The sequence below is a fragment of the Dromiciops gliroides genome, chromosome 1, assembly GCF_019393635.1.
Source record: "Dromiciops gliroides isolate mDroGli1 chromosome 1, mDroGli1.pri, whole genome shotgun sequence".
Taxonomy (NCBI): domain Eukaryota; kingdom Metazoa; phylum Chordata; class Mammalia; order Microbiotheria; family Microbiotheriidae; genus Dromiciops; species Dromiciops gliroides.
This window is the reverse complement of record NC_057861.1, coordinates 550,166,493-550,194,114: the sequence shown is the minus strand read 5'-3', so window position 1 is coordinate 550,194,114 and position 27,622 is coordinate 550,166,493. Positions and strand designations below refer to the sequence as shown.

The 27,622-nt window shown below is 38.5% G+C and overlaps 1 protein-coding gene across 1 annotated transcript; it reads right to left on the bottom strand.

Moving 5' to 3' along the window:
- Positions 1-3,615: 3,615 nt before the first annotated feature.
- On the bottom strand, positions 3,616-26,043 carry DNAJC25 (DnaJ heat shock protein family (Hsp40) member C25). The gene is given in 5 exon segments (XM_043973896.1): positions 3,616-4,963; positions 8,857-9,201; positions 9,203-9,328; positions 21,004-21,156; positions 25,570-26,043. Coding segments are annotated over 5 exon segments (1,131 nt in total). The 5' UTR covers positions 25,954-26,043; the 3' UTR covers positions 3,616-4,840.
- Positions 26,044-27,622: the final 1,579 nt, after the last annotated feature.

The window sequence follows — 27,622 nt, the reverse complement described above, 5'->3', positions numbered from 1 at the left end:
CCTTCTCTCAATTATTTTCTGTCCTGTATATAGATTGTTTGCACATGTTTTCTTGTTGCCCCCTCCTCCAAATTAGACTGTGAGCTCCTTGAGGGCAGGTCCTGTCTTTTGCCTTCCTTTGAATCTTCATCACTAAGTATAGTGCCTGCCACACAGTACGCACTTAAAAAACGTTTATTGATTAAACAGGAATAATACAGTGACATGGAATTATGGGCTCCACATACAATATGAAGAAAAAGGAACCTAAAGAGGAACAGTTTGAACTATTAAAGGTTTAAAAAACTGAGGACTATGAAATACTATAATGAATGGGCTTATTGAGGTGTTTGGACTGAATGATCTCTATGCTCTCCCAGCTCTACATCCTACAAACCTAGAGAAAAATTCATGGGCTGGTTCACCGAAGTTATATAAAGAGATATTGTAATACTATAACGATGAACAGCTATGGATATTCACTAGAGAAGGTGAAAGGGAATAGATTTCAACTACAGAAAGATGGATTTAAATTGGGTATTACTAACTCTATTTGTGGGAGATATGGGAGTCAATGGAGTGCACAATAGGTACCTAAAATTTTTTATGAGGGTAGAAATGCAATCCTGCCAAAAGGTTGGGAGAACACTAAAATGACATTCCATCAACAACCCCTAAGACATCATAATCAAATGAATATAGTGTGGAAGATATGGTCACTCAAATTCATAGAGCCTCAGTTTCCAACTACATAATGGGAATACTTGGTAGTACCTACATCATAGCATTATTATGAAGCTCAAAAAATATGTAAGGTGCTTTGCAAAATCTAATAGCCATACACAAATGTTAGATTTTTTTTTTTTTAGCTCTGTGACTATGTCTTATGAAATGAACTGGGGGGCAAGTCACTTAACCCTCATTGCCCCGCAAAGAAAGAGAGAGAGAAGGAAGGAAGAAAGGAAGGAAGGAAGGAAGAAAGGAACTGGGGAGAGGGGAGACTTTGAAAGAGAATAGTTCCACTTCCTTCCATGAGTGAAACTGTTCTTTTTACTCCAAAGCTAAGGTTTCTTAGAAGTAGGCAGAAGATATGCAGCACCTTGCATATGCTAAAAAAAAAAAAAAGCCACAAGTCAATTCAAGTTTTTACATTAATACTAACCTATCAGCATTTCATAGCTCTCTCCATCACTAAGATAAAAGAAAACATGGAGAGTCATACATAACTAACTTTGGTACTCTATTACGAATAGAAAAGCTAATAATGTTTACTTCTGGCCTTTAAAACAGGAGCACATTATTAATACTCAGGTAATAGTTAAAAGTTCTTAAAATATTCATTATTATTTAACATAACAGTAAAACTTATTAAAAGGCTACTTAATAGAAGTCAATATGTGATTGCTGATTTTACTGAAGTCCATGACATATATGGAAGGTATTTATCTAAAATTTACTAGTTGGACATTTTAGATTAAGCACTGCTTGCAGATTTTATAGCTTTCTATAAAACAATATTCCCTTTGCAGCTAACTCTACTCCATCCCATCCTAATTCTCCCAGGTCTATAAAAAAAAAACAAACTGCCTGTTTTTGTTTGTTTGTTTGTTTGTTTTTTAGTGAGGCAATTGGGGTTAAGTGACTTGCCCAGGGTCACACAGCTAGTAAGTGTTAAGTGTCTGAGGCCGGATTTGAACTCAGGTATTCCTGACTCCAAGGCCAGTGCTCTATCCACTGCACCACCTAGCTGCCCCTGCCTGTTTATTTAAAAAAAAAAAAAAGGAAGAGGAAGGATTTAAAATACTAAGTTATATGTTCTAGAATATATCTAGGTATATCTAAATGTAATAATGTAGAAAATATACATTATATATGCTGTATGTGTATATTATATCTATGTATAAAATTTAATTATATATAACAAATAAAATTTTTTAAATCTCCTTTAGAACCTTAAAAAAAATCCATAATGAATTTTCTCACTCAGGCACTTTGCAATTATTACCAATACTGTTAATACATTTTATCTTTTTTTTCCCCATTATATACTAACCCTGTTATGCCAGACTCACCTTAGCTTTTTTTTTGACAGGATTAACAAAAATTGCCGATGAGGGCAATGGGTGTAAATAGAAGTTACCTATATTTTAACAAAATACTAGATAATTGTAAATACAAGTAGTTGAATGTCAGGTCCCCAACACTAGTCATTAGTAGTTAGAGGTCAACTTAGATGTCTCTAGAGCAGAAGTTCTCAAATTTCTTGACCTCAGGACTCTTTTACAGTAACTCTTGAAAACTGAGGACCCCCTGCTCAAAGAGCCTGTGTTTATCTAAGGTTATATTTATTGCTATTTACCATATTAGAAATTAAAATGCCTTAGTATTAGGGCAGCTAGATGGTGCAGTGGTTAAAGCACTGGCCCTGGATTCAGGAGGACCTGAGTTCAAATCCAACCTCAGACACTTGACACTTACTAGCTGCGTGACCCTGGGCAAGTCACAAGCCCAATTGCCTCACCAAAAAAACAACAAAAAAAGTTTTGACCCCACAGGCCTTGTGGAAGGGTCTCAGGCCTGGCTCACACATTGAGGACCACTATTCCAGAGGAGGGCCCTGGGAACTGTGGTTGGCCCAGTATGGTTCATTAACGTTTTCATCAATGCCTTGGAGAAAAACATAGATGACATGTTAATCAAATTTTCAAAATAGCACAAAGGTGGGAGGAACAGCTAATACATTCAAGACCATGTTAATAAGGTAGAACATTGGGTCAAATCTAGTAAGATGAAATGTGATAGGGAATAGTGAAAATGTCTTATATTTGATTGAAAAAAAATCAACTTCCAAAAGTACATGGCCATATAGCAATACCTATGAAAAAATATCTAGGTATTTTAGTGGACTGAAAGCTCGATATGAGTTTGTGATGTCAATTTGGCAGCCAAGAGAACAAATGCCTCCTTGGGCTATGTTGAGAGGCCTGGCACTGAAGAATTAGAGAATAGTTCCACTTGTATTCTCGTCTAGTCAGACCATATCTGGAGTATTTTGTGTCATCTGGGGGTATTACACTGATCATCTGGATGGTGTGCAAAAGAGGAAAACAAAGAAGGTGAAGAATTTGGAGTTTTTGCCATGTGAGAAGCAGGTAAATAAGTGGGGAGTATGTAGGCTGGAAAAGAGATGACTCACAAGAGAAAGGATAGATCCTTTAAAGTAGTTGAAGAGCTAACACATAGAAAAGGGATTTGATTTGCTCTGCTTGACCTCAGAGGGAAGAACTAGAAACACTGGGTAGAAATTGTAAAGAGGCAAATTGGAACTTGATGTAAGGGAAATACTCCCAACGATTAACTATACTGGGAGAGGAATGGGCTTGTTTCAAGAGGTTCTTGAGATCTTCAAGGAACATTCCCTTGTCAGGGATGTTGCAGAGGGTATCTTTTTCCAGGTAAAAGTGGACCAGATTGCCTCTGACCTCCCTTCCAACTTGGAAATTTGGGGATATATTATTATTAGAGTTCTTAATCTGTTTAACTGTAGAACTTTGTTCTACACTTCTGTGCTATATTAGTCAATTTTTTTTTAAATTACAAAAGTTATTTTAATTTAGAATTTCAAACAAATCAAGCTCTGATATAACAAACCATTTTATTTACATAAAGTCAAGAAATAAACCCTTTAACAAGAGAATCAGCTTACCCTGGTGAAGGTGTACTGACAATTTAGTGCAAGGTTACATGCCACAGTTACTAAAGTTGTGTTTTCTGGGCTGTTACCAAACAAGTACTTCCACTTTCATATACAAAAAGTATTTTTTAAAAAAAGGAATCTCCAGCGCAGCCAATTGATTTCACTGTTCTGCAGCCTAACACATAATACTGATACCCTGTAAATGTCACTGATACACATTCATGCACCTCCTGATTCTATTTTCGAAATGTTGAAGTCAGTGCTCACAACTAAACATGATTCCCTAGAACTGAAGGGCTTCATAATGTATGGGCAGATTTGTGCTCTTTGTTCCATATTTTCATTTTTGAAGAGGAATTGTATTTTTACTACGGAAGTATTCAAGTCACATGGTCACAATAAAGACCAATTTGCCCTCTTGTTGAGATTTTTGCTTCCTTCCGATTCTGACTCACATTTTACTTACTTTGATTTTTTCTTACTTTTAAAACTTACAATCTTATAATGACTGTAATAGATATCATCCCACGAGGACATGAGAGTAGAATCACTCTCCTGGAGAGTTGCTGATCACATTTACGATCCCATAACAAATGCAGTAAAGACCATGTTACAAGGACATGATAGCAGAAAACTCTCCTGGAGAGACTTTTTAAAAACACATTTCAATCCTTAATGATTGTAATAAAAAGATACATTAGAAGAATTACTCTCCTGGAGAGATTTTTGGACACATTTACAAACCAGTCATTAACTGCAGTTGTGATTTCTTTTTTTAAAGTAAAGTTCTATGAAAAATATGAGGATAGAGAAGAGCAATGAGCAACAAAACAAAGAAAAGCAAGAAAAGTTATAGAATGGAAAACCAAGTACATAACAGTTAAGTTTTTAAATGGTATCTGACAGATGAGACAATATGAAGATTTAACAGAAAGCACAAGACCCACAAAGCACATGGAATATAAATACTGAACACCATTCTTTAAAATGTCTTATTAATACAGTTTTATGTATGTTTCAGACTTCACATTGTTTCATTCAATCAGGTGCTTCCTGAATTTTAGATTGTTACTGAAAATAAATGGATGAATTTTCTAAAATAATTCACTTATGAAAAATAATTTTATAATTATTGTGGTATGATATACATAATTCCAACAACCATTAGTCATCTACGAAAGTTAATCGCCCAGGTCCCTCATTCTTCATCCACCTCCTGTATCTCTTCCATCGAGCGTCATTTGCTTTTTTCTTCTTTAGCTCCTCCTCTTGTTCCTGTTTGTAGACCTGCAAAGAAATACATGATATGAACACTGGGACAGCTCTGGGACCCCTTCCCAGATGAAGTGACCTCCCTAATCACAAGCAGTAGGACACCAATTTGCTAACTTGAAACTCTCTGATGTATCTATTGACATTTTAATAGAAGTAACTCTTCCACCAGTTCCATTACATACTTTCTATTTCTGACTGTTTCATGGATCCACTAGAGCCGAGAAAATTAATAAACTGTAGGCCCACATGGCTCCCACCCTGAGCTAACCTGGTTTTCAAAGAGCAGAAGACTGGTGCTAGGAATAGCGAAGCCTTTTCAGAGTTTATAATCCACCAGCATAACCTTTAAGAGTCCAGGGTCACATGAGACTTAAAAAAAATGATCATAGTTAATTTAGCATGTTATGAAAAACTAAACTAGATTTCAAAGGATATGTTTGTTTGTTTAAAAAAAAAAAACTGTCTAACCAGAGATCACTAAGTATTTCCAAAGTACACTTTAGCACTGTAAATAAAAGCAGACTTTTTTGCAAAAGTAATTCCCTAGCAAGAGGAATATAAAACTTTCTAGCTTTATCAGGACTTTTGTCTTTTGTTCACCGATGGAACACGTGATCCAAATTTTAAAAGATTTAAACATCTCCTTTTGTCTTGGCTCATAGTTGTTAAAGAGCAACTATACTTTTCCCACTAGCAAACTAATAGCTTCTATGTTTAACTGATGAGTTTTCTGTTTTAATTAGTGTAACAAAATAGCATTTTTAACAGATCTTTTAGGGCCTTTTTTGGGACAGAACTAAGAGCCCCTAAGAGACAAATTAAATAAATCCCACATTAAGTTGAGAACAGAATTGAACAATACAAGCACAATAGATTTCCAGGGCACACTGTATGATTTCTACTAATGTAAAAATTAAATGGAGTTGGTTTTTTTTTTAATTTTTGCAGATATTTTAAGGTAGTAGCATACACTCTTTGAAACTTACCTTATATGATATATTAGACTGGTTATTCAAAACATATTACTCTCTAAAATCTTGGAAGCAGTCTATAAAACTGAGATATAAACCACAGGTTTTCACAATAGCCTGAAAATTCTGACAAATGAAAACCTACCCTGGAAAAACCTCTAAAATTTAAAATATAACAGTCCCTCTCTTCCAAAGCCTCAATATACATAGTAATTCAGATTAGAACAAAGAAAAATTCCCTCAGTTGACTAGGAAAGAAAGCACGCTAAGTAAATCAATAGTAGATTCCAGAACCCAGATGATTAAACTACTTCAGAGACAAAGTTTCCTAGCATAGAAAAAGTCACTAAAATACAAACAATGAGCTAATTATGCCTTATTTTTAGCTATTTGTTAAATAGGTTGAACAAACATTTAACATGCTAAAATATTCTGCAGTACTTGCCTAGGTAAATCCATTCATACTACACACTTTAAAAAAATTAAAATATATTTAACTTAATGTACATAATCAGAATGCTATTTTACTGTATAGTGAAACCTTTTTAGAAAGCCACCTGGCAAAAAGAACAGTGCTTTGAAAGTGGAGAAACCTCAAAATCACAAATAGTTTACTTTAAATCAGGTTTTGCTATGCTACAGTCACATTTAAAATATAAATTTATTCATCCACTTAAAACAATAGCACGAATACACAGAATCAACAAATGTCAGAAGTGCAAGGGATCTTAGAAATCATCTAATTAATTGGCCTCATTTTATAGATGAGGAAACTGAGGACAGAGAAAATCACTAGTCTTCCCTGAAGAGGCAGAAAACATGGGAAAGGTGACAGCTAGTTTGTAGCAAGCATTTCTCCTTCATGTATGAAAAACACAGCTGGGGCCCAATTCTGCTCAGTATCCTTTGCAGGACCATCATCCATGTCCTGCTCCCTCATGCAATGGTACACCTCAGGGCGCTCTCCTCGGCCTTCTTTCTCTCCACTCTCTCTTGGTCTTCCTATTAGTTCCTGTGAGTTTAACTAAGCAGATGATTCCCAAATCTATATATCCTGTGCTTATCACTTTCTAATAAGCTCCAGCCCCCATGCCTGCTGATCATTTCAACCTCAATGTCCCTCTGGTATGTAAAACTCAACACGTCTAAAGCTGATCACATCACACTCTTTTTCAAGAAGCTCCAGTGCCTCTCTTGTCGCTAGGATAAAATGTAAACTCTAAAAGGGCTCTGAAGGCCCTTCACAAATCAGTTAGAACTTATTTTGAAGGTTTTATGTACTTTACTCTTGGAGAACCCTACCCTGCTAGTCCCCTGATGTGACTCCATGCCTTTGCACAAGCTGTACCCCATGGCTGGAATGCACTCCATGCTCATCTGCACACAGAGAAGCCCTTGCTTCCTCCAAAGCCCAGGTCTGGTGTCATCTCCAACAGCAAGCATTTCCTGATGATTCCCACAGCTATTAGTGTTCCAGCTTCTACCTCAAAACCATTCCTGAAGGTACTTTGTATAGATTTTACATCTTTTATTTTATGTACATGCTACTTTCCCTAATCAAATGTAAGTTTCTTGAGGGCAAGGACTTGCACTTTTGTATCCCCAGAGCCTAACAGAGCTTGGCACATAGTAGGAGCTTAATGAATGCCTGATGAACTGCATGCATCTCTGACTCCTCAAAGAATGGTGAATTGTATTCCTGCTGATATCCATCGTTAGGTCTGCAGAAACATTTATATTTGTAGGTATACATTTTGGAAGCATTAACAGAAAGAAAATTTTTTCAACACCTTAAAAACTAATCAAGCATTTGAGTCATTTCTTACTTTCATTAATTTTGGAGTGACAAACCATTCTTTTGATTATATTTCATTAAAAATGAATGTCTGGGGGCAGCTAGGTGGTACAGTGGATAGAGCACCGGCCCTGGAGTCAGGAATACCTGAGTTCATATCCGGCCTCAGACACTTACTAGCTGTGTGACCCTGGACAAGTCACTTAACCCCCCATTGCCTCACTAAAAAAAAAAAAAAGTCTGAGGGCAGCTAGATGGCACAGTGCATAAAGCATTGGCCCTGGATTCAGGAGGACCTGAGTTCATATCCAGCCTCAGACACTTAACATTTATTAGCTGTGTGACCCCGGGCAAGTCACTTAACCTTCATTGGCCTACCAAAAAAAAAAAGAAAGTCTGAGATCAGGTTCCAAAACTAAAGCAGGTCAGGTAAAGTGAACCAGGCCTGAAAATCTGGTTAATTCATTTTACTGTGCAAACTGTTAAGTAATGTAGCTTCTACCTACCCAGTGAAGTTTTTTTTTTACCATGAATGGCACAGAAAAAAATCAGACCAGACTTAATTTTTCAGAATCATTTTGGCTAATATGCAGATAATGCCATATGAAAATTCTTCTAAAATATTTGTAGTTAATCTTATAAAAAAATTCTAGACAGCAAAAGGATTTTTTTCTCATTGACAAATATACTCACACCCTTCTTTTGTAATACAGTTATCCCTTCCACATCATGACTTGACCCAACTCAGTTTCGATATATTATGGATTGGCATAAGAAATTAAATGGGAATTTTGGGAGTGTTTTGCAGAAGCCACAGATGATATGCAAAGGCCAGCAGACAACACAGAAAACAAGTTTAGAAACTCAGAAATGCATAAAATATATGTACAGCATTGTATATCAACATATATTTTATCTTTTAATACCATCATAATTCAGACTTCCTCCCTCTGATACGAAGGGAGAGAAAACAATTTTAGTGGACTTTCCAGATTTGGGGGGGGGGGAGGGGAAGGACACCACGCCCCTAGCCCCCTCAATGCAGAAGGGATAACTGTACAATTTAAGAAAAGTAAGTATCTTTCAACTTATGACATGGAAGAATACATTAGATTATGAAAACAACTCAAGCTACTCACTTCATAGTTCTCTCTTATCCAGAGCTTCAGTTCAAGAAAAGTTTCTTTCTGATGATCTTCTAAACTGTCAAACTGAGATTCTGACATTTTCATATATTTACGTATGAGATACAGCTTCTCTTCTTCTCCATAATCTTGACCTTTGATATTAAAATGATAAATCCACCGGCAGTACCAGACTATGTATGCACACAGGTGATAAGGAAATAAAATAATTTGAAACAGCAGAATATCACATACTTTAGGTTTCTGATAGCCTCCTTTTATGTCTATTTTACTTTTTATAATGTTTTTGATGATGCTTTCTTCCTCCTCACGGATTTCCTCCTTCGATCGTCTGTTTTTTGCCTTTTTCTTTGGCTTTGTTAAGCAGCCCTTGCTGCTTGGCAATTTCAGTAGCTTGAATACGATACTTTGGCACCGTAGCTAGGTAATTGATGGCCTCATTATAGCTATTCCACCAGCTGAAAAACTAGAAATATTTAACAAAGAAAACAGAGTCACTTTTATTTGCAAATATGACTCCATATTAAGCAACAAAAAGTTAGCGGGTAACCCAAACCACCCAACAACCATTCATCTGTATCAAATAGAAACAGTTTTGCATATATGGGAAGACTGATTTCAGTCATGATATGATAGATGAATATTCAGTGACAGCAATGACTTACCTCAACATGTTTTACAGTTACAAAAGTATTAACCGGCTTTCCCAAGACAGACACTTCAATAAGTGTCAGAGCTAAGACCTGAACCTAGGTTCTCTGATTTTAAGTCTAAAGCTCTTTCCACTGCACCAAAGCTTCTTAAAACTATGAGTTGTGACCCCACATAGGGTCATGTAACTGAATGGGGGGGGGGTCCACAAAAAATCTGGCAACTGTAAAAGGTTATATATACCTATTGTATATGCCTATATACCTGGGGTAGTATAACAATTTCTTGGGCAAAAAGGGGTTGCGAGTGGGAAAAGTTTAAGAAGCCTTGCACTACACCATACTGCCCCCAGATAGTCAAGAAAAATATAATAGTACTAATAATAACAGCTAACATATAATACCTAGTCTATTCTATACACCTTATTTTATTAGCTTCTTATGAAATCTGTGTAAAGTAATTCCTGCTTTACGGATAAGAAAGCAAAGGCTCAGAGAGACTGATCGGATCATGGTCACAGAGCTATTAAGTGTTAGAAGCAAGACTCAAAAAAAAAAAAAAAAGAAGAAGCTGGACTTTGAACTCGTTTCTCCTTCCTCCAAATCCATCCGTCTTTCCACTACACCACTCTTCTTTTCTATCAAGGCTTCTCCTTTTCCCAGCATGGGAGAAAGAGTTTAAAAGGTAAGATAAGTACCAGATCTTCTTCAGCACACAAACAATGCTATTCCACAGCAATAAGCAGTCTCCCTTGAGGTCGAGATACCCTTTCAAAAATGTTCAAAACAAAGAACACACAGCTTTCACAAGAAGAAACAGAAAAAAATGTTCCAAATCACCAAGAAGAATGCACGTTTTAAACTGAGTGAAGTTTTAATGCACATGCAGAGACTAGCAAAGATGACAAAATATGAAAAAAACCTACAGGGAAAGGCGACAGGACTAAAGACCCACCAGTGGAGCTACAAACAATTATCCTATTCTGAAGCACAACTGGAAATATACTAGGAAAGTCCCGAAAATATATATACAAACAAGCCTTAGAAATATGTTTTGCTTGATTTCACATGTATAATTGATATCATATTGCTTGCCTTCCCAATGGGCGGGGGAGGAGCTGGGAGGGAGAGAATCTGAAACTCACTTTTTAAAAAGCTAAAAATAAATAATAAAATTGGGGAAAAATAGGATATAAATTTTATATATATATACACACACATATGTGTGCATATACATGTATATATATACACATCTGTAATAAATATTCTACATATATACACAGAGGATATAAAATTTTATATATACATACACATATATGTATATGTACACACACACACACACACACACACACACACACACACACACCCCATAATCTTTCAACCAGGACTATTACTCCTGGGCAAATACTTGCTCAAGAAAGTAAAAGGCATAGGGAAAGGCCTCATATATACAAAAATATTTATAGCCTCATTTTTTTATAGTAGTAAAGAAATGGCAGAAAAGTGGGTGCTCCTGTTGGTGGACTTGTGAACTGATTGAACCATTCTGGAGAGCAATTTGGAACTATGGCCAATGGGCTATAAAACTGTGCATACCCTTTGATCCAGCAATACCTCTGTTAGGTCTATATTGCAAAGACATTAAAAAAAAAAAAAAAGAGGAAAGACCTACTTGTACAAAAAAAATTTATAGCAGCTCTTTTTGTGGTAGCTAAGAATTGGAAATCAAAGGTATATATCAATTGGGGAATGCCTAAACAAGCTATGGTATATGATTGTGATGGAATACTATTGTGCTATTAGAAATGACGAGCAGGCAGATTTCAGAAAAACCTGGAAAGACTTACATGAACTGATGTATAGTGAAGTGAGCAGAACTAAGAGAACAATGTATTCAGTAACAGCAATATTGTTTGTACTCAGTAACAGCAATACTATTTGATGAACAACTATGAATTAGCTATTCTCAGCAATACAATGATCTAAAACATTCCCAAATGAGTAATGATGAAACATACTATCTGTCTTCAGAGAAAGAACTAATATAGTGTGAATACAGACTAAAGCATGCTATTTTTCACTTTCTTTCATTCTTTTTCTTTTATTTGAGGCTTCTTGTACAAAATGAGTAATATAGAAATGTTTTACCTGATTGCACATGTATAACCTCTATCTGATTACTTACCATCTCAAGGAGGGAGAGAGGGATAGAATTTGGAACTGAAACCCTTTTTTTTAAATGTTAAAAAGTAATTTTAACATGTACTTGGGGAAAAAATAAAATACATTTTAAAAAGTTTACAACAAAGAATTTTAAAAAAAGAAAGAAAAGTGGGTGCTCAGTGATGGAGGGTTGGAACCACTGAAAAACTGTGGCATATGAATTCCCCAAGTGAGAGATGGTCAAAGGATATGAACAGGCAGTTTTCTGATGAAGAAATAAAAGCTATCTATTCCCATATGAAAAAATGCTCTAAATCACTATTGATTAGAGAGATGCAAATTAAAACAACTCTGAGATACCACCTGACACCTATCACATTGGCTAATATGACAAAAAGGGAAAATAATGAATGTTGGAGAAGCTGTGGGAAAATTGGAACACTAATGCATTGTTGGTGGAGCTGTGAACTGACACAACCATTCTGGAGAGCAATCTGGAACTATGCCCAAAGGGCTATAAAGCTGTGCATACCCTTTGACCCAGCGATACCACTTTTGGGTCTTTTCCCCAAAGAGATCATAGAAAAGGGAAAAGGACCCACATGTACAAAGATATTTATAGCTGCTCTTTTTGTGGTGGCAAGGAATTGGAAATTGAGAGGTTGCCCATCAATTGGGGAATGGCTGAACAAGTTGTGGTATATTAATGTAATGGAATTCTATTGTGCTGTAAGAAACAATGAGCAGGAGGAGTTCAGAGAAACCTGGAAGGACTTGCATGAACTGATGATGAGTGAGATGAACAGAACCAGAAGAACACTGTACACAGTTTCATCAACATTGTGTGTTGGGTCTACTGTGATAGACTAGATTCCTCTGACCAATGCAATGGTACCCATGATGGAGGGGGATCTCCAAATCCAGAAGAAAAAAAAAAAGAACTGTGGAGTAGAGATGCTGATTGAACCATACTATCTCTTTTGCTTTTGGTGCTGTTGTTTTTCTATTTTGAGGTTTTTCCTCATTGCTCTGATTCTTCTCTTATAACATGACTAATGCAGAAATATGTTTAATGTTATTATGTACATATATATGTACGTATAGACATACATACACACACACACACACACACATATGACCTATATCAGATTACTGCTGTCTAGGGGAGAGGGGGAGGGAGGGAGAAAAATCTGAAATTGGAAAGCTTGTATAAACAAATGTTGAGAACTATTTTTACATGTAACTGGAAAAAAATAAAATACTTTTATCAGAAAAAAAGAAAAACCCACAAAGTTCTCCATGAAACCTTGCTCCTATCCCTCCAGTGTACTATGGAGGTGATTAGGATTTTCAGTGGCTATATCAGGAGAGAGCAAATGCTGAAAAGGCACTGAGTAAGGTTCCAGAAACAGAATGAGCTGGCTATCTTTGGATCAGCCTAGCCAGGCATAGAGGCTTATAACTAGTATGCCAGTCACTTGGCAATGATATTATTAGTATGTGAACACAGAACAAAGAAAAATACAGAATGGTCCTCAGTCAGATTTGGACTCGAGTGGGCTTGTAAAATGATGGTAGAGAGGTAGAAAAGGAGCAGAAGGTTCCTACAATCACATAATTTTCAGAGCATTTATAAATATTAACTTGGCATTTGGTACTCTAAACGTGAGATCCTTGTCCCAAATACCAATGGATGGACATCAACTGGAGAAAATAAACTGTGCATCTTGATCTTCTTGCTATAAACAAAACAACAACAAGTAGAAGTAATAGCTAAGGAGTAGGATGGCTCACAGGTTCTTCCAAGAGAATCAAATAAAAGAGTTAGTTTTATTATGTGTCTGTCCACAGACAATAACCTTGCTCCCCAGGACATCTGATCATCTCATATAGCAGCGCTCTTGATAAATATTTACAAAATGACCACTGAGCAGCTTATGCAACAGCATCTGTCACAAATGGACTGGGCAGGGAAATTTCTAAGAATTCTCTATAAGACCCTCCAAATTAAATCAGCATATACTCTGATACTCAGAGATCTCAAGGCAAAAGTGGGAACAAGAATGAAGAGAAATAGGTTTCAGGAACAAGTACACGGGCAAAAGACCAGACTACACAGACATTTTACGCCTGTGCATCATTAAAATACTTTGTTGAAGTATAGTATAAGAGCTGCCCTTTTAGGAATTAGGAGGTAGTGTGATAAAATATAGAAAGAATACAGGTTCAGCACTCTGAGGCACTAAAATGGTAAAAACCAAGTAAAAGTGATTGGGGACAGATCTAACTAAGTGAAATCCTATCAAGGGCATTTAAGAATTGTCTTTCTAGCACTAGACAGAAGGGATCTCAGATGTGATCTGGCCCAACCCCTCATTTTACAGAGTAGGTACCTGAGGCCCTGCGAAGTTAAATTACTTGCCCAAGGTCACATCAGGTGAAAGATCTGAACATCAATGCACTCTTTCCACTACATACTCTGCTGCCCATAGAATAAGATGGAAATGAAAGACTACAAGCAATAGAAATGTAAGAAAGTTGCAAAAAAATTCTGGTAACAAAATTTTCAACCACAGACAATGGAGCCACCACACTTGTTCTCTAATCTATCCTGGATGTACTTATATTCCACAGTGGAGCACATATTTACCATCATACAACTGACAAAAAGATATGGTGAATGTAAGATCTTCCTATGTTTACTGCTTATTGATTATTATTTTTAAAAATCTGCTCTCATAGAGCATCAAACTCAAGAATACTGCCTCCCTGGATTTCAGAGAAACCTGGAAACTAAAAAGCTTCTTTAATGACCCCCCCCTCCCCCAACTTCTAACTAAAACAAAAGCCCACTTGAAAGTATTGTACCAAAAAAAAAAAAATTCTACCAATGTTATATGGCTGTAAGTTATAGCCTCTGAAGAATTAAAAATGAATATTGTTCAGGGTACAATGTAAAGGCCCCTGGGCATGTGAGGAGGCTGTAACATATCAATTAATTAACACATCGGTTATTAACTATGAAGAACTGGAGTAAAGCCTATTACTGAAAACACACATAACTGAATAGTCTGATCACATAAGGAAGAGCATGGGATAAATGAGGGACAGATAGCTCAGGTGTTCAAGATATCCCCAGGATATCAGAAGAAATCAAGAGAGGCCCCTAACATACATACAGAAGGGACCCTCTGTGCTAAATATATGGGAGAGGGGCAGCTAGGTGGTGCAGTGGATAGAGCACCAGCCCTGGAGTCAGGAGTACCTGGGTTCAAATCCGGCCTCAGACACTTAACACTTACTAGCTGTGTGACCCTGGGCAAGTCACTTAACCCCAATTGCCTCACTAAAAAAAAAAAAAAAAATTTTTTAATATGGGAGAAAATGGACAAGAACTGCAGACAACTGGCAAATACGTGTGGGTTATGATCTCCATCCCAAATATATGGATAACATCTGACAAAATGTGAAGAATTCAGAAAGACCCGATAAGACCTTTACTTTGACAGAACAAAGTAAACAATCAACAAACATTTATTTAGCACCTATTATATATGAAACATTGTGCTAAAGATACAAATGTGACAGGGAATCCTACTCTAAAGAAGTTTATATTCTTAATGGGTGAAACAGCATGTCCATCTATATGCCAACATGAAGAAAAAATTACAAAGTAATTGGGATTGGGGGAAGACACTAGCAGCTGAAAGGAAAGTTCTGATGCGGAAGGTAGGAGCCAATGTCTGAATATTAAAGGAAAATAGGGAGAGATTCCAAGAGATGAGGGAGACAGCCCATGAAAAGGCACAGAGATGGGAGATGAAATGTTACTCATGAGAAAAAGCAAGGTCAGTCGGCCTGATGACAGTTTTTGCTGGGTGGGGGAGGAGGGGAGGGAAATTGCATGTTTTAATAAGGCTGGAAGGTGGTACCTTGGGCCCAGGTATAAAAATGTATTATGTGAGGGGCAGCTAGATGGCGCAGTGGTTAAAGCACCGGCCCTGGATTCAGGAGTATACCTGAGTTCAAATCCGGCCTCAGACACTTAACACTTACTAGCTGTGTGACCCTGGGCAAGTCACTTAACCCCAATTGCCCCGCAAAAAACAAAACAAAACAAAACAAAACAAAACAAAATGTATTATGTGAGGGGGCAGCTAGATGGCGCAGTATCCACCAGCCCTGGATTCAGGAGGACCTGAGTTCAAATCCAGCCTCGGACACTTGACACTTAGTAGCTGTGTGACCCTGGGCAAGTCACTCAACCCTCACTGCCCCTCCAAATATATTATTTGATTCATGCACTGGTAACATGATTTTTTTTCCTCCTTGAATTGCACTTATTACAAAGAACCACAGAATGATGAAGTTGAAACACTCCTTACACTAAGGGGAGTAAAACTCTAATGCAGAATTAGAATAATTACCCCAGTAATCTAATAATCTCCTGACACACCCAGGTTCTCATCATGGTAGAAAGATTCCTATGCTGCATTCCTTAAAACTGAGAACTAATGATCTTCACAGAACATTCCCTTAGAAGGCATTACTTCTCAATTTTGATAATTTTATATAATACAACTGATCTAACTATTCAAAGAAGAATTTATTATTCAAATTCTACCTAATATCTGAGAACGAGAGTTCCAAAAGAAACATGAAGCATACCAATTGTTATGTTCTCATTAGCTATTAACTACTTTATTCTTGTACTAGTTTTTTTAAAAGGATACTTAAAAAAAAACACCAATCTATGATACAACACAGCACGACTCTATACTATGATCAATAAAAAGTAAAATACATATCTTGCTCAAGTTATACTCTAGTGATGATTCAGTTTTAAAAATTAGGTGATCTTGGGGTAGCTAGGTGGCACAGTGGATAGAGCACCAGCTCTGGATTCAGGAGGACCTGAGTTCAAATCTGACCTCAGACACTTGATACTTACTAGCTATGTGACCCTGGGCAAGTCACTTAACCTCAACTGCCTCACCAAAAAAAAAAAAATAAAAAAAAAATTAGGTGATCTCAACATGCATAATCTAGGAGCAAAGGAACACACATTTCTATTAATGTGATCAAATGAGCATGAGATTACTAAATCACAGATTTAAACGTGGACAGCACCTCAAAGGCCATCTAGTCCAATCCCCTCAAATTTGACAGGTAAGGGGGGGCGGCTAGGTGGCACAGTGGATAAAGCACCGGCCCTGGAGTCAGGAGGACCTGAGTTCAAATCCAGCCTCAGACACTTGACACTTACTAGCTGTGTGACCCTGGGCAAGTCACTTAACCCCCATTGCCCTGCAAAAAAAAAAAATTGACAGGTAAGGAAACTGAGGGAGACTAAGTGACTTGTCCAAGGTCACACAGTTAAGTATCAGAATAATGATTTGAAAGCAGGTCCTCAAAGTACTGAACCTGTATTCTTTCTATATTTTATCACACTACCTCCTAATTCCTAAAAGGGCAGCTCCTATACTATCATATTTCTCTTTCTGAGTAATTTCTTTCAAAATTACAAATGAATTCTATTCAGAATTAGTTATGAAAACATAAGCAAAGTCAACAGTATTCAAGGAAATATTTTGAAATAAGCCAAAAAGTCAAGTCTTTCAAGAAAAAAAAATCCTTTCTAACTTCCGATTCTCCAAAGTATGAGATTTGGCCCACAAAAATTGCCTTATTCTTATCAGATACTCAACTTAAATGTCAGTGTTAATGAATATTTCATACAAATAAGAAACACGGCCTCTAAATTTTGTTTAAATTTGGACACTTGCTTTCCCCAAACTTAAAAGATTATACAGAGTTGCAATCATATTCATGTATTCATATCTTATCTTAAAAATAGTACACTTCATGACTGATTTTTTTTCTGTGCTCAGAAAAAATATTTTTAAAATATTTTATGATGCATTTTTTAAAAGGAGAAAAGTGTTAAAATTACAATTCAAAAAAAGCTCTGGGAAAAGCAAAGATCTCAATATTACAAAATGAGCACCTGTAAATAGTAACCAAAGCAAATGGGCTTAGAAACTCTCAGGACCTCAAAACTTAAATTCTTTGGCCTTCTGGTTATAGACCTGAGTGTTTGCAAACTTTGAAAGGCAACTTTCAATGGATTTACACAAAGCATGATAATGGAAAAATTTATCTTGAAGACGCATGGAAGAATGGTTTCTTACAGTGTGCCAGATGCTTTCAAGGTATTGAGAAGGTTATGCAGATTTCTTCAAAGGGGTAACAACTGCACCTACAGACTTCCTGAAGAAAACATCCTAAATTGCAGTGTACAGAGGCTAGCTATGGCAACAGGAGATAAGCCACAAAGGAAACCAGAGGTTCTTACCGTGATTAGGAAAAATGAAAACACTTTGTACTTCTTAATGGAAAGAGAAAAATTGAACATTCTGAAGTCTAGAATTTAGCTTTAAAAAAAAAAACAGCTAAAATGTAAAGAGATATACGAATTATTTTTAAAAATTCTTTCACAATCACCTGGCTAGAGATATACCACAATCCTGCTACAATCTTAACTCAGGAAGGGATCTCAGAAGATCATTTAATCCAACGGGCTCATTTTACAGATGAGGAAGTTTAGATTCTTCTCTGTGCCAAACAAAAGAATATCTTCACTTAAAATAAAGATCAATTCATTCTTCAAAAGATGAAGGACCTTACAAGGGGATTTCTATTTGGGATCTGATTCTTACCAAAAGGGAGAAATTAGCTGTTGGGGTAGAACAGATGGGAATATTGGCGGGGGGGGGGGGGGGGGATATAAAGAAGTACTTGAGGGACAGCTAGATGGCGCAGTGGATAGAGCACTGGCCCTGGAGTCAGGAGTACCTGAGTTCAAATCCGGCCTCAGACACTTAACACTTACTAGCTGTGTGACCCTGGGCAAGTCACTTAACCCCAATTGCCTCACCAAAAACCAAAAAACAAGAACAAAAACAAAAAAAGAAGTACTTGGAAAAGTACGAGAAGTTATGGAAAACAAAGGCAAAATTATAGCACCATAGAGTGAAAATCGTACTGGGAATAAAAAGACTCAGAATGAGCAGAGGTGAGTGAAGAAAGCTAATGACAGGAAAAAAGGGCAGGGTTTTTTGAAAGGCTTTGAGGGTAAAGAGCAAAAGTGGAGGAATCACATCTACTTGGGAAACATCGATGAGACAATGTAGGCTGATGGAGAGAAGGCAGTTGTTCAACTCTTATTCTGCTTTCTCTGTCAAGGAGAATGACTGTTTTGACTAGAAAGGAGAAAGCAAAAATGACTAAGAGTTGATATTCAGAATAATGACAATAAGGGAACATCTATTTGACCTTGAGTTCAAGTCATCTGGACAACACAGCCTACAACCTGGAGTACTTGAAGAACTTGTAGGTGGAATTCCTAAGTCACCATTAATAATCTTTGGAAGATCAAAGAGAACGGAAGAGGATCATTGAAAATAGCACTGGAGGGGGCAGCTAGGTGGTGCAGTGGATAAAGCACGGGCCCTAGATTCAGGAGTACCTGAGTTCAAATCCAGCCTCAGACACTTGACAGTAGCTGTGTGACCCTGGGCAAGTCACTTAACCTCCATTGCCGCCCCGCCCCCCCCCCCCTGCCAAATAGCACTGGAGAAAGGCAACTGTCCCAATTTTCAATAAAAGAGAAAGGAATATAGCCTGAAAAAAAAATGATTTTTATTCCTGAAAAAATTCTAGAATACACCATTAGAAGGTTAATAATCAACCAGAAAAAGAAAGGTGATCAGAGATCACAGCATGACTTTATAAAGATAAGGTCTCGACAGACTAATCTTATTTCCTTTTTTTTTTAACATGGTCATTAAAGTTACAAATTAAGGAAATATAAAACATAATATAAGAAGATTTTGAAAAAATCTATTATAAAGTTATAAAATGCTTTTGGCAAAGCATCTGGTAAAATGTCATATTATTTTATGGAGACGGTGGAGCTGGACAATACTACATTTAGATAGATTCAGAGCTGGTTGAAAGATCATACCCACGGAGCAGTTAAATGGTGTAGTGGATAAAGCACCCTCCCTGGATTCAGGAGGACCCAAGTTTAAAGCTGGCCTCAGACAGTTGACACTTAGTAACTGTGTGACCCTAGGCAAATCACTTAACCTTCACTGCCCCTCCCCCCAAAAAGATCATACCTAAAAGGAGGATGGGAGGATGGCTCCAGCAGAATGCCCCAGGAATCTGTATTACATGCTAAGCTGCTTAAAATTTGTATTACTGACTTAGATAAGAGGATGGATGGCATCATGATCCAAGTTACCGATAACACAACGCAATGAGGGCTAGCTAATGCACCAAATGACAATCAGGATCCAAAGAGATCTAGACGGGGTCTGACACTAGGACAAAATTAGTAAGATTAAATTTAAGAGGGATTAATGGAGAAAACCTCCTACTTAGATTCAAAACATGAAAACATGAGAAGAGGGAGCAAGCATACCTAGATCGTAGTTTGTCTGAAAAAGGTCTGAGGGTCTTGGTAGTTGGGCAAGGGCACAATAAGTATTATACATCAAAAGTGATATGTGGTGCATATATATAAATATATATATATATATATGGAAGCTGCATTAAGAGAGGCAGAGCTTCCAGTAATAAAGTGGTGATAGTTCCACTATCTGCTATGGTCAGACCACATTTGGAACTGAAGTATATTCAATCCTCAAGTCTATATTTAAGTACACTGATAAGCTATGGAAGGTTCAGAGGGTGAAAAGATACAGAAAGGCCTCAAGTTCATATCGATGACCATTTGATTTAAAAAAAAAACAAAACAAATCTTGAGGATGTTAAGCTTGGAAGAGAAAAGACCGGGCAGGGTCAGGGAACATAACACTTAAAAAGCAGTCCAACTAGGATGATCTGTAATGAATAATACTGATCCTGGAAAACTGTCAAGGAGTCATAACCACCTCCTCTTGGTGTAGAAGGGGGTATAAATTATCAGACATAGCTCCTGTGTTTGTTGGCTTCATTCAATTTTTTTGTGACAAAGAAGGGTTCAGTGGAGGTGGAGGGGGAAGAGGATAAGAGCTTAAGGGTAAATAATTATAGTGTTAAAAAACAAAAATCAAAAACAAAACCTATTTTTTTATAAATAGTACTTACACTCAATTAGATAACTAGATAAATGAACCTTTCACAAAGGCAAAATTTAATCTAAAGTTAAATAAAAAACCTTATTGTATACATAATTTACACAGGCACAGGAGTCTACTGCAAAATGCAGACTCAGTATAACAAAAAAGTATTGTCTAGAGGTTCAAAGAAAAAAATGTACCTGAAACACGGAGATAGCACATACAGTGACTAAAATGACAATTCTGACATCTACTTTAGGAGCTAATCGCCTGCTGTAGTAGTGATAATAATGGCTGTAGTATTCTTCAGGATGATCCAGCATATAATCATAATCTTTACGTGTTTCTTCATCCTACAAAATGCAAGATAACACATTTTATCAATTCATATCTCCAACTGTCTAATATGTGAAATCTGAAACATTTCATAACCTGGTATAAGCGTTAATTTTCACTGAAACAAAAAAAATACTTTAGAATTTTAAAACTAGGCCTCTGTTAAGAATCTAAGCTGTCAAGGGGCAGCTAGGTGGCACAGTAGATAGAGCACCAGCCCTGGAGTCAGGAGGACCTGAGTTCAAATCCGGCCTCAGACACTTAACACTTACTAGCTGTGTGACCCTGGGCAAGTCACTTAACCCCAATTGCCTTGCCAAAAAAAAAAAAGAAAAAAAAAAGAATCTAAGCTGTCAAGATTAGAAAACTTTCCAAAAAACCAAATAGCCTTCATAAATTATCTTAAAAGCTGAATATTAAATACTGGGAATATCAAAATAAATATTCCCCTGGAGCTCAACATTAATATAGACTTCACTTATTAATTTCTTTGAGGCATTATCATATAATGGAATGAGCACTGGATTTGAACTCAGAAGACTTGGGTTCAAATCCCCAACTATGCCATTTATTTTATTCATCTGTCTATGAATGCAAGCTCCTTGAGAGTAGGGCAGTTTTCATTTTTTGTCTCCATGATACCACCAACTAACACACAGTAAGTGTTTACTAAAAGTTTGTTGGATATCTCTGGAGCTAAGTGACTTGACTTGTTCTCACATGAAGAGTTATCTATGTGGTCAAATTCATAGGCCAGTCCCTATTGCCCAAGTAACATACACTGGAACACGTAACAGGAAAAATGACATTCAAAATGTTCACAAATAAAGAAAAAATGTTTTAATACTTTGAGAGACTCTCGTCAATTTCAAACAATAAAAGCAACAGGGAACTGTTGCAAGCTTGTATTGCATGCCAGTTTAGAAAATGGTCAGAAACAGGTTCCAAAGACTGGTTTTTGTCCTTCAAATAACTTCTTTCTCAACTTGTTCACTGGCTTACAAAACTTTCAGGATAAAGATGCCAAAAAAACCCGACTACTGTAAATATTAGAAAAGATTAAATAAGCAAATGAAAAGTACCTTATTTTATGGCTCCCTGCCCCCAAATTGGGACAAAAGAGTCTTTAACGCAAAGGTAGGCATAGGAGAAGATGATGCTGGAAAATGTGGTTTGAGGAAACTATGGAAAACATGCAGGGAATTTTTTGGTAGGGAGGGAAGGAAATTCAGGAGGGAAATAAATATCGGTACTTTTTCTTAGTGGCCTTTGCAATTCCAAAGCCCCTCTGTTAGTTCAGAAATGTAAGGATGTAGAGTTTAATATACAAGAAACCAAATTAAAACGTCTAGTATCTTATAAGAGGCAGGGTAGTATAATGAACAGTGCTGACCTGGGAGTCAAAAAGACCCAAGTTCAAATCCCAGCTCTGACACATGTGTGCTCGGTGACCTTGGGCAAATCATCTAACTTTTCATTATCCCTAAAGGTCTCCACTGATCGAAGAAATTTCCTCTTTAGGAGTTTGAGCAATGAAAGCACTGGTACAGTTAAAACTATTTCTTAAAATATCATATATGAACAGAAAAAAGAGAATTGTATATGAAGCTACAGATAATGAATGAATGAATGAATGAATGGTTTGAAAAAGAATCTATCACAGAAGTTCTATTCCAGTGTCTCACTGTGGCACAGTAGCAATCTTGTGTTCTTGAAAGACAAGTCTTTGAGTACGATCCCAATGATGAAGCGAGCAGCCTCTAAGCATACAGAGACTCATCACACCACCAGGCAACTATGGGATGAATTCTTCAGCTAAGGAGCCTGCTAAAAAAAATACTTTTTCTAGCCTTTTTTTTTTTTTAGTGAGGCAATTGGGGTTAAGTGACTTGCCCAGGGTCACACAGCTAGCAAGTGTTAAGTGTCTAAGGCCGGATTTGAACTCAGGTACTCCTGACTCCTAGGCTGGTGCTCTATCCACTGCGCCATCTAGCTGCCCCAAACATTTTTAACATCCATTTTTTGTTATTTTGTTTTTAGTGAGACAATTGGGGTTAAGTGACTTGCCCAGGGTCACACAGCTAGTGAGTGTTAAGTGTCTGAGGCCGGATTTGAACTCAGGTACTCCTGACTCCAGGGCGGTGCTCTATCCACTGCACCACCTAGCCGCCCCAACAAATACTTTTTCAATAGTCCTCACTACTGAGCACCCCGTTCTGCTTCTGCAGTAATGATGGCAGAGGAGTGGAAGAGGCACAGGAGATATAGCAAGAATTGCACAATTTTCAAGTTGCTAAAAATATGAATTTGCCGTAAGTATACATAATCACAGATTTAGAACTGAAAGGTATCTTAGAGCCCATCTAGTCCAATCTCATTTTACAGATGAGGAAACTAAGGCATAAAGAGGTAAAATGAATTGCCCAAAGTCACACAGCTACTAAGTTTTGTGAAGAGGATTGTGAACCCGGGATATTTGTGTGCCTTTACAGAAAAGTCTATCCCACAATCAATTCACTGTATTTTGGTGATCCGGTAGTTCCTTGCATCACTATAATTGGTCTGAGGATTTAATAGTGATGCTCCATTAGTGTTCCTTCATGCTAAATGAATTAGGGTCAACCAAGCCAGTACACTTTTGAATCATTAAGGAACGAATAGATCTAGTTGGATAGGAGGAAATACTCAAGGTTGTTAAAGAATACAGGATAAAATATGGGTTTCCATATTCAAATCCAATATATTAACATACTAGTCCAAATACAGGCTGACCTCAAAAAAAGGCCAAAGTCTTAAAATAAGGTAACATCAACGGGAAAAGGGGGTCCGTGATACATTAGAACCCCCTGTTCTAGGCTGTTTCTAGACAGGGCACTGGCAGAGGTACTTTCATATTGAAGTCAAAACTCTTGACCTGACTTGCTTAAGGTCATTTTGCCGGGGATACTCTTTACTAACAGGTTATTTCCACTGCATTTGTATACTTGACCAAATTTTTCTAAACTCTACTTAAGGAAAATTTGTCACTAAAAGTTTAATAAATATTCACCTACTACTGTTCCTTGCCAGAGATTCTGGGGGGCCATTTTATCCCTAGACTACAACCAAATCCTCCAAGTGGTCACTCTTCAAGAAAACTCTTCTCCCTTCCCAAATCCTAAAGCTGGATTGAAAACACACACACACACACACACACACACACACACACACACACACAAAGACCCCCCCCCAACCTCAACCTCGACAGCCACACAAAGTACATTCCACCACACAAAGTACAGTGATTTCCTTACTATTTAAAGCACAACCCTGAAAAGTAGGTAGCACTAATTACTATTTCCAATTTATAGATAAGGAAACAGACCTTGGATGACCATATAGTAAGTAATCAAGACAAGGCTTAATACTGTTTGTATGTGAATTTGTCACCAGGATTTCAAAGAATCTGAATGGTGGAAGGGATCTTGGAGATTGTCTAGTCCAGAATCCCAGATCTGCCCCTTGCTAATCTATGCGACTTTAGGCAAGTCTCTCTAAGGGCTTACAGGATCAGAGACTAACAAACTGATGGGGACCTTATTTTACAGGTGGAGAAACTTTGTCCTGCTGAGTTCCCCAGAGTCACACAGGCAGCAAGTGGCAGGATTGTAAATCTAGTCAACCCAAGCCAGTAAGTCATTATCCAGAACATAGCAGGAGGCAACCATGTGGCTCCACGGACAGAGTTCGGGGCCTGGAGTCAGGAACACCCCAGTTCACATTCAGCCTCAGACACTTACTAGCTGTGTGACCTTAAGCAGGTCAATTATCCTGTTTGCCTTAATACACAGGAGAATGAAATGGCAAACCATTCGGATATCTTTGCCAAGAAAATTCCATGGACAGCATTGTCGTGCTATGGTCCACCGGGTCACTAAAAGTCAGGCACTGAACGACTGAACAACAAAATGTGCCAGGCACTGTGTTAGGGATAAGGGGTGCTTGCTCTCAAGGATCTCAGTCTAATGGGGGAAGACAACATGCAAACAACTATATACAAACAAGACTTATACTGGAGATAGTCTTAGAGGAAAGGCAGTATCATTTGTCAAATTCCCAACTAGCTGATCTTCTGAGCTCCCTTTTAGCTCCCCGGTGACAAGGTGTTCAGATAGACTCTGAGAGGTCCTCTGTCTCCAGATACAGAAATCCTTCATTTTTCAGGAAAGGAAACTGAGGCCCCAGGGAGTGGGGAGGGAAGTGTCTAAGATTACACAGAGTGAGAGGGGTGGAGTGTTTCTCTATTCTCAATGTTCTCAGGAGGCACAGGACAAACGCGCGGGGCTGGTAGGGCCGGGGGAGTAGAAGGGATGCGGCGTTTTCTGCGGCTCAGCCTCTGCCCTGCCACCCTCCTTTCTTCCTCCGCAGCCCCGCCCCCGGGCCCCGCTCACCTTGAGGGTCTCGTAGGCAGTAGCCACCAGCAGGAAGGCCTCTTGCGCGCTCTCGAGGCTCTCGCCGTCGGCGCCCTCGCGCCGGACCAGGTCCGGATGGTGGCGGCGCGCGAGCTGCCGGTAGGCGCGTGCGATCTCCGCCTTGCCCGCCTTGCGGCTCACCCCGAGCACGTCGTAGCAGTTGTGCGAGCCGCAGTAGAGCCCCTCTACCAGCGCCCCGGCCCGGCCCGACAGTAGCAGCAGCGGCAGCAGCAACAACAGCCACTGCCGGCCCCCCGCCCCAGGCCAAGCGGCGGGCGGGGGAGGCCGGCGGCTGCAGCAGCAGGCTCCACTCCCTTCATCCCAGCGCCCGCCGCGCTGCCCGGCGGGCGCCGCAGCCACCATCGCTGGCTTTCACAGCTCCGACTGGCTCCAGCCTCGTCGCTTCCTTTATGCGTCAGTAGCCCCTGCCTCCACCGCAGACCTTCACCGCTCGGACTTGGCGCCTGGCTCTGCGCTTCCTTTATACGTCGCCAGCCCCCGCGGAAGCGGGAGAAGGAGACACGTAGCGGGGCGGGATTTCCACGTCCTTAGCAACGGTTGCTAGGGAAGGAAAAACTTGTTACCTCGCCCCTCCCTTACCCATTACGGTTTCAGTTGATTGTTCTTGTACTATGAAAAAGTATGGCACCCCAACCCCACCAGCTTTCTGTATTGGGGGAGGGACTTTTAAAGCCCTTAACAATCTGGCCCCCGCCTACCTTATTCCCCCGCCCCCCTCCACACACCCACCATGCAATTTAGACTGTTCCACGTGGCACATTCCATTTCCCGACTCAGGGCATATTCCCTGCCCCTGCCCCACGCATGAAATACTCTGCTCATCCTCACCTGATTTGCCAGGCTTCAAGTCCCAGCTGAAATCCCGTGTTCTACAAGAAGCCTTTCTTCATCTCCGTCAATGCTAGTGCCTCCCCAATATTGATTGTTAACTCCAATCCGTAGCTTGTTTTCCCACGGATTTGTAATTGTTATCTCAATGAATAAACATATTTAAAACAATAAATATTTATTAATCGCCTACTCTGTGGGCAGTTAGGTGGGGCAATAGATAGAGTGCCATATATGGAATCGGGAAGTCTCATCTTTCTGGGTTCAAATCGAGCCTCAGATACTTCCTAGCTGTATGACCCTGGGCAAGTCACTTCACCCTGTTTGCTTCGATATCCTCACCTATAAGATTAGCTGGAGAAGGAAACGGCAAACTATTCCTGTATCTTTGCCAAGAAAACCCCAAATAGAGTCATGGAGAGTCAAACGTGACTGAAACAACTGAAGTAAGTGCTAGGGATAGGAAAAGAGGTAAAAAATAGTCCCTGCCCTCAAGGAGTTTATAATCTCATGGGGGAAACAAAGGGCAAAGATATACATGATAGGGCAGCTAGGTGGCGCAGTGGATAAAGCACCGGCCCTGGATTCAGGAGTACTTGAGTTCAAATCCGGCCTCAGACATTTGACACTTACTAGCTGTGTGACCCTGGGCAAGTCACTTAACCCCCATTGCCCTGCAAAAAAAAAAAAAGATATACATGATAAACATTTACACATGCATATGTATATAATACTGTAACACAAAATATACATGCATATATAATCCACACACCATTCCAATCGTTACAATATATATATATACTCAAAAGCATATGCATGCGTGCCAAATGACTGATTTAACTCCTATTTTTTTCTAATCGGTCTTACTCAATTTAGTATGATTCCACAGGGGTCATGATTATTTCTGTAATACTTGTCTGTTGATATCCATTTAGTCAGTCTGGCCAACTACTATTAGTACATATTTTACAAATACAGAAGGTCCTCCAGATTCTTTTTGTCCCTCCATCCTTCATCTTCCCTCTCTATTGCCCAACGCGGTGAAAGGGCCATGAGCCATTGGCTAACAGGTAACCCTCACCTTGCCCACCCTATGATCGTCAGCCTTGCCCATTTTTTAGCCCACATGGATGCTTTTTAAATTTATTTATTTAAGTTTTTAACCTTTGTTTAGATAAGAATT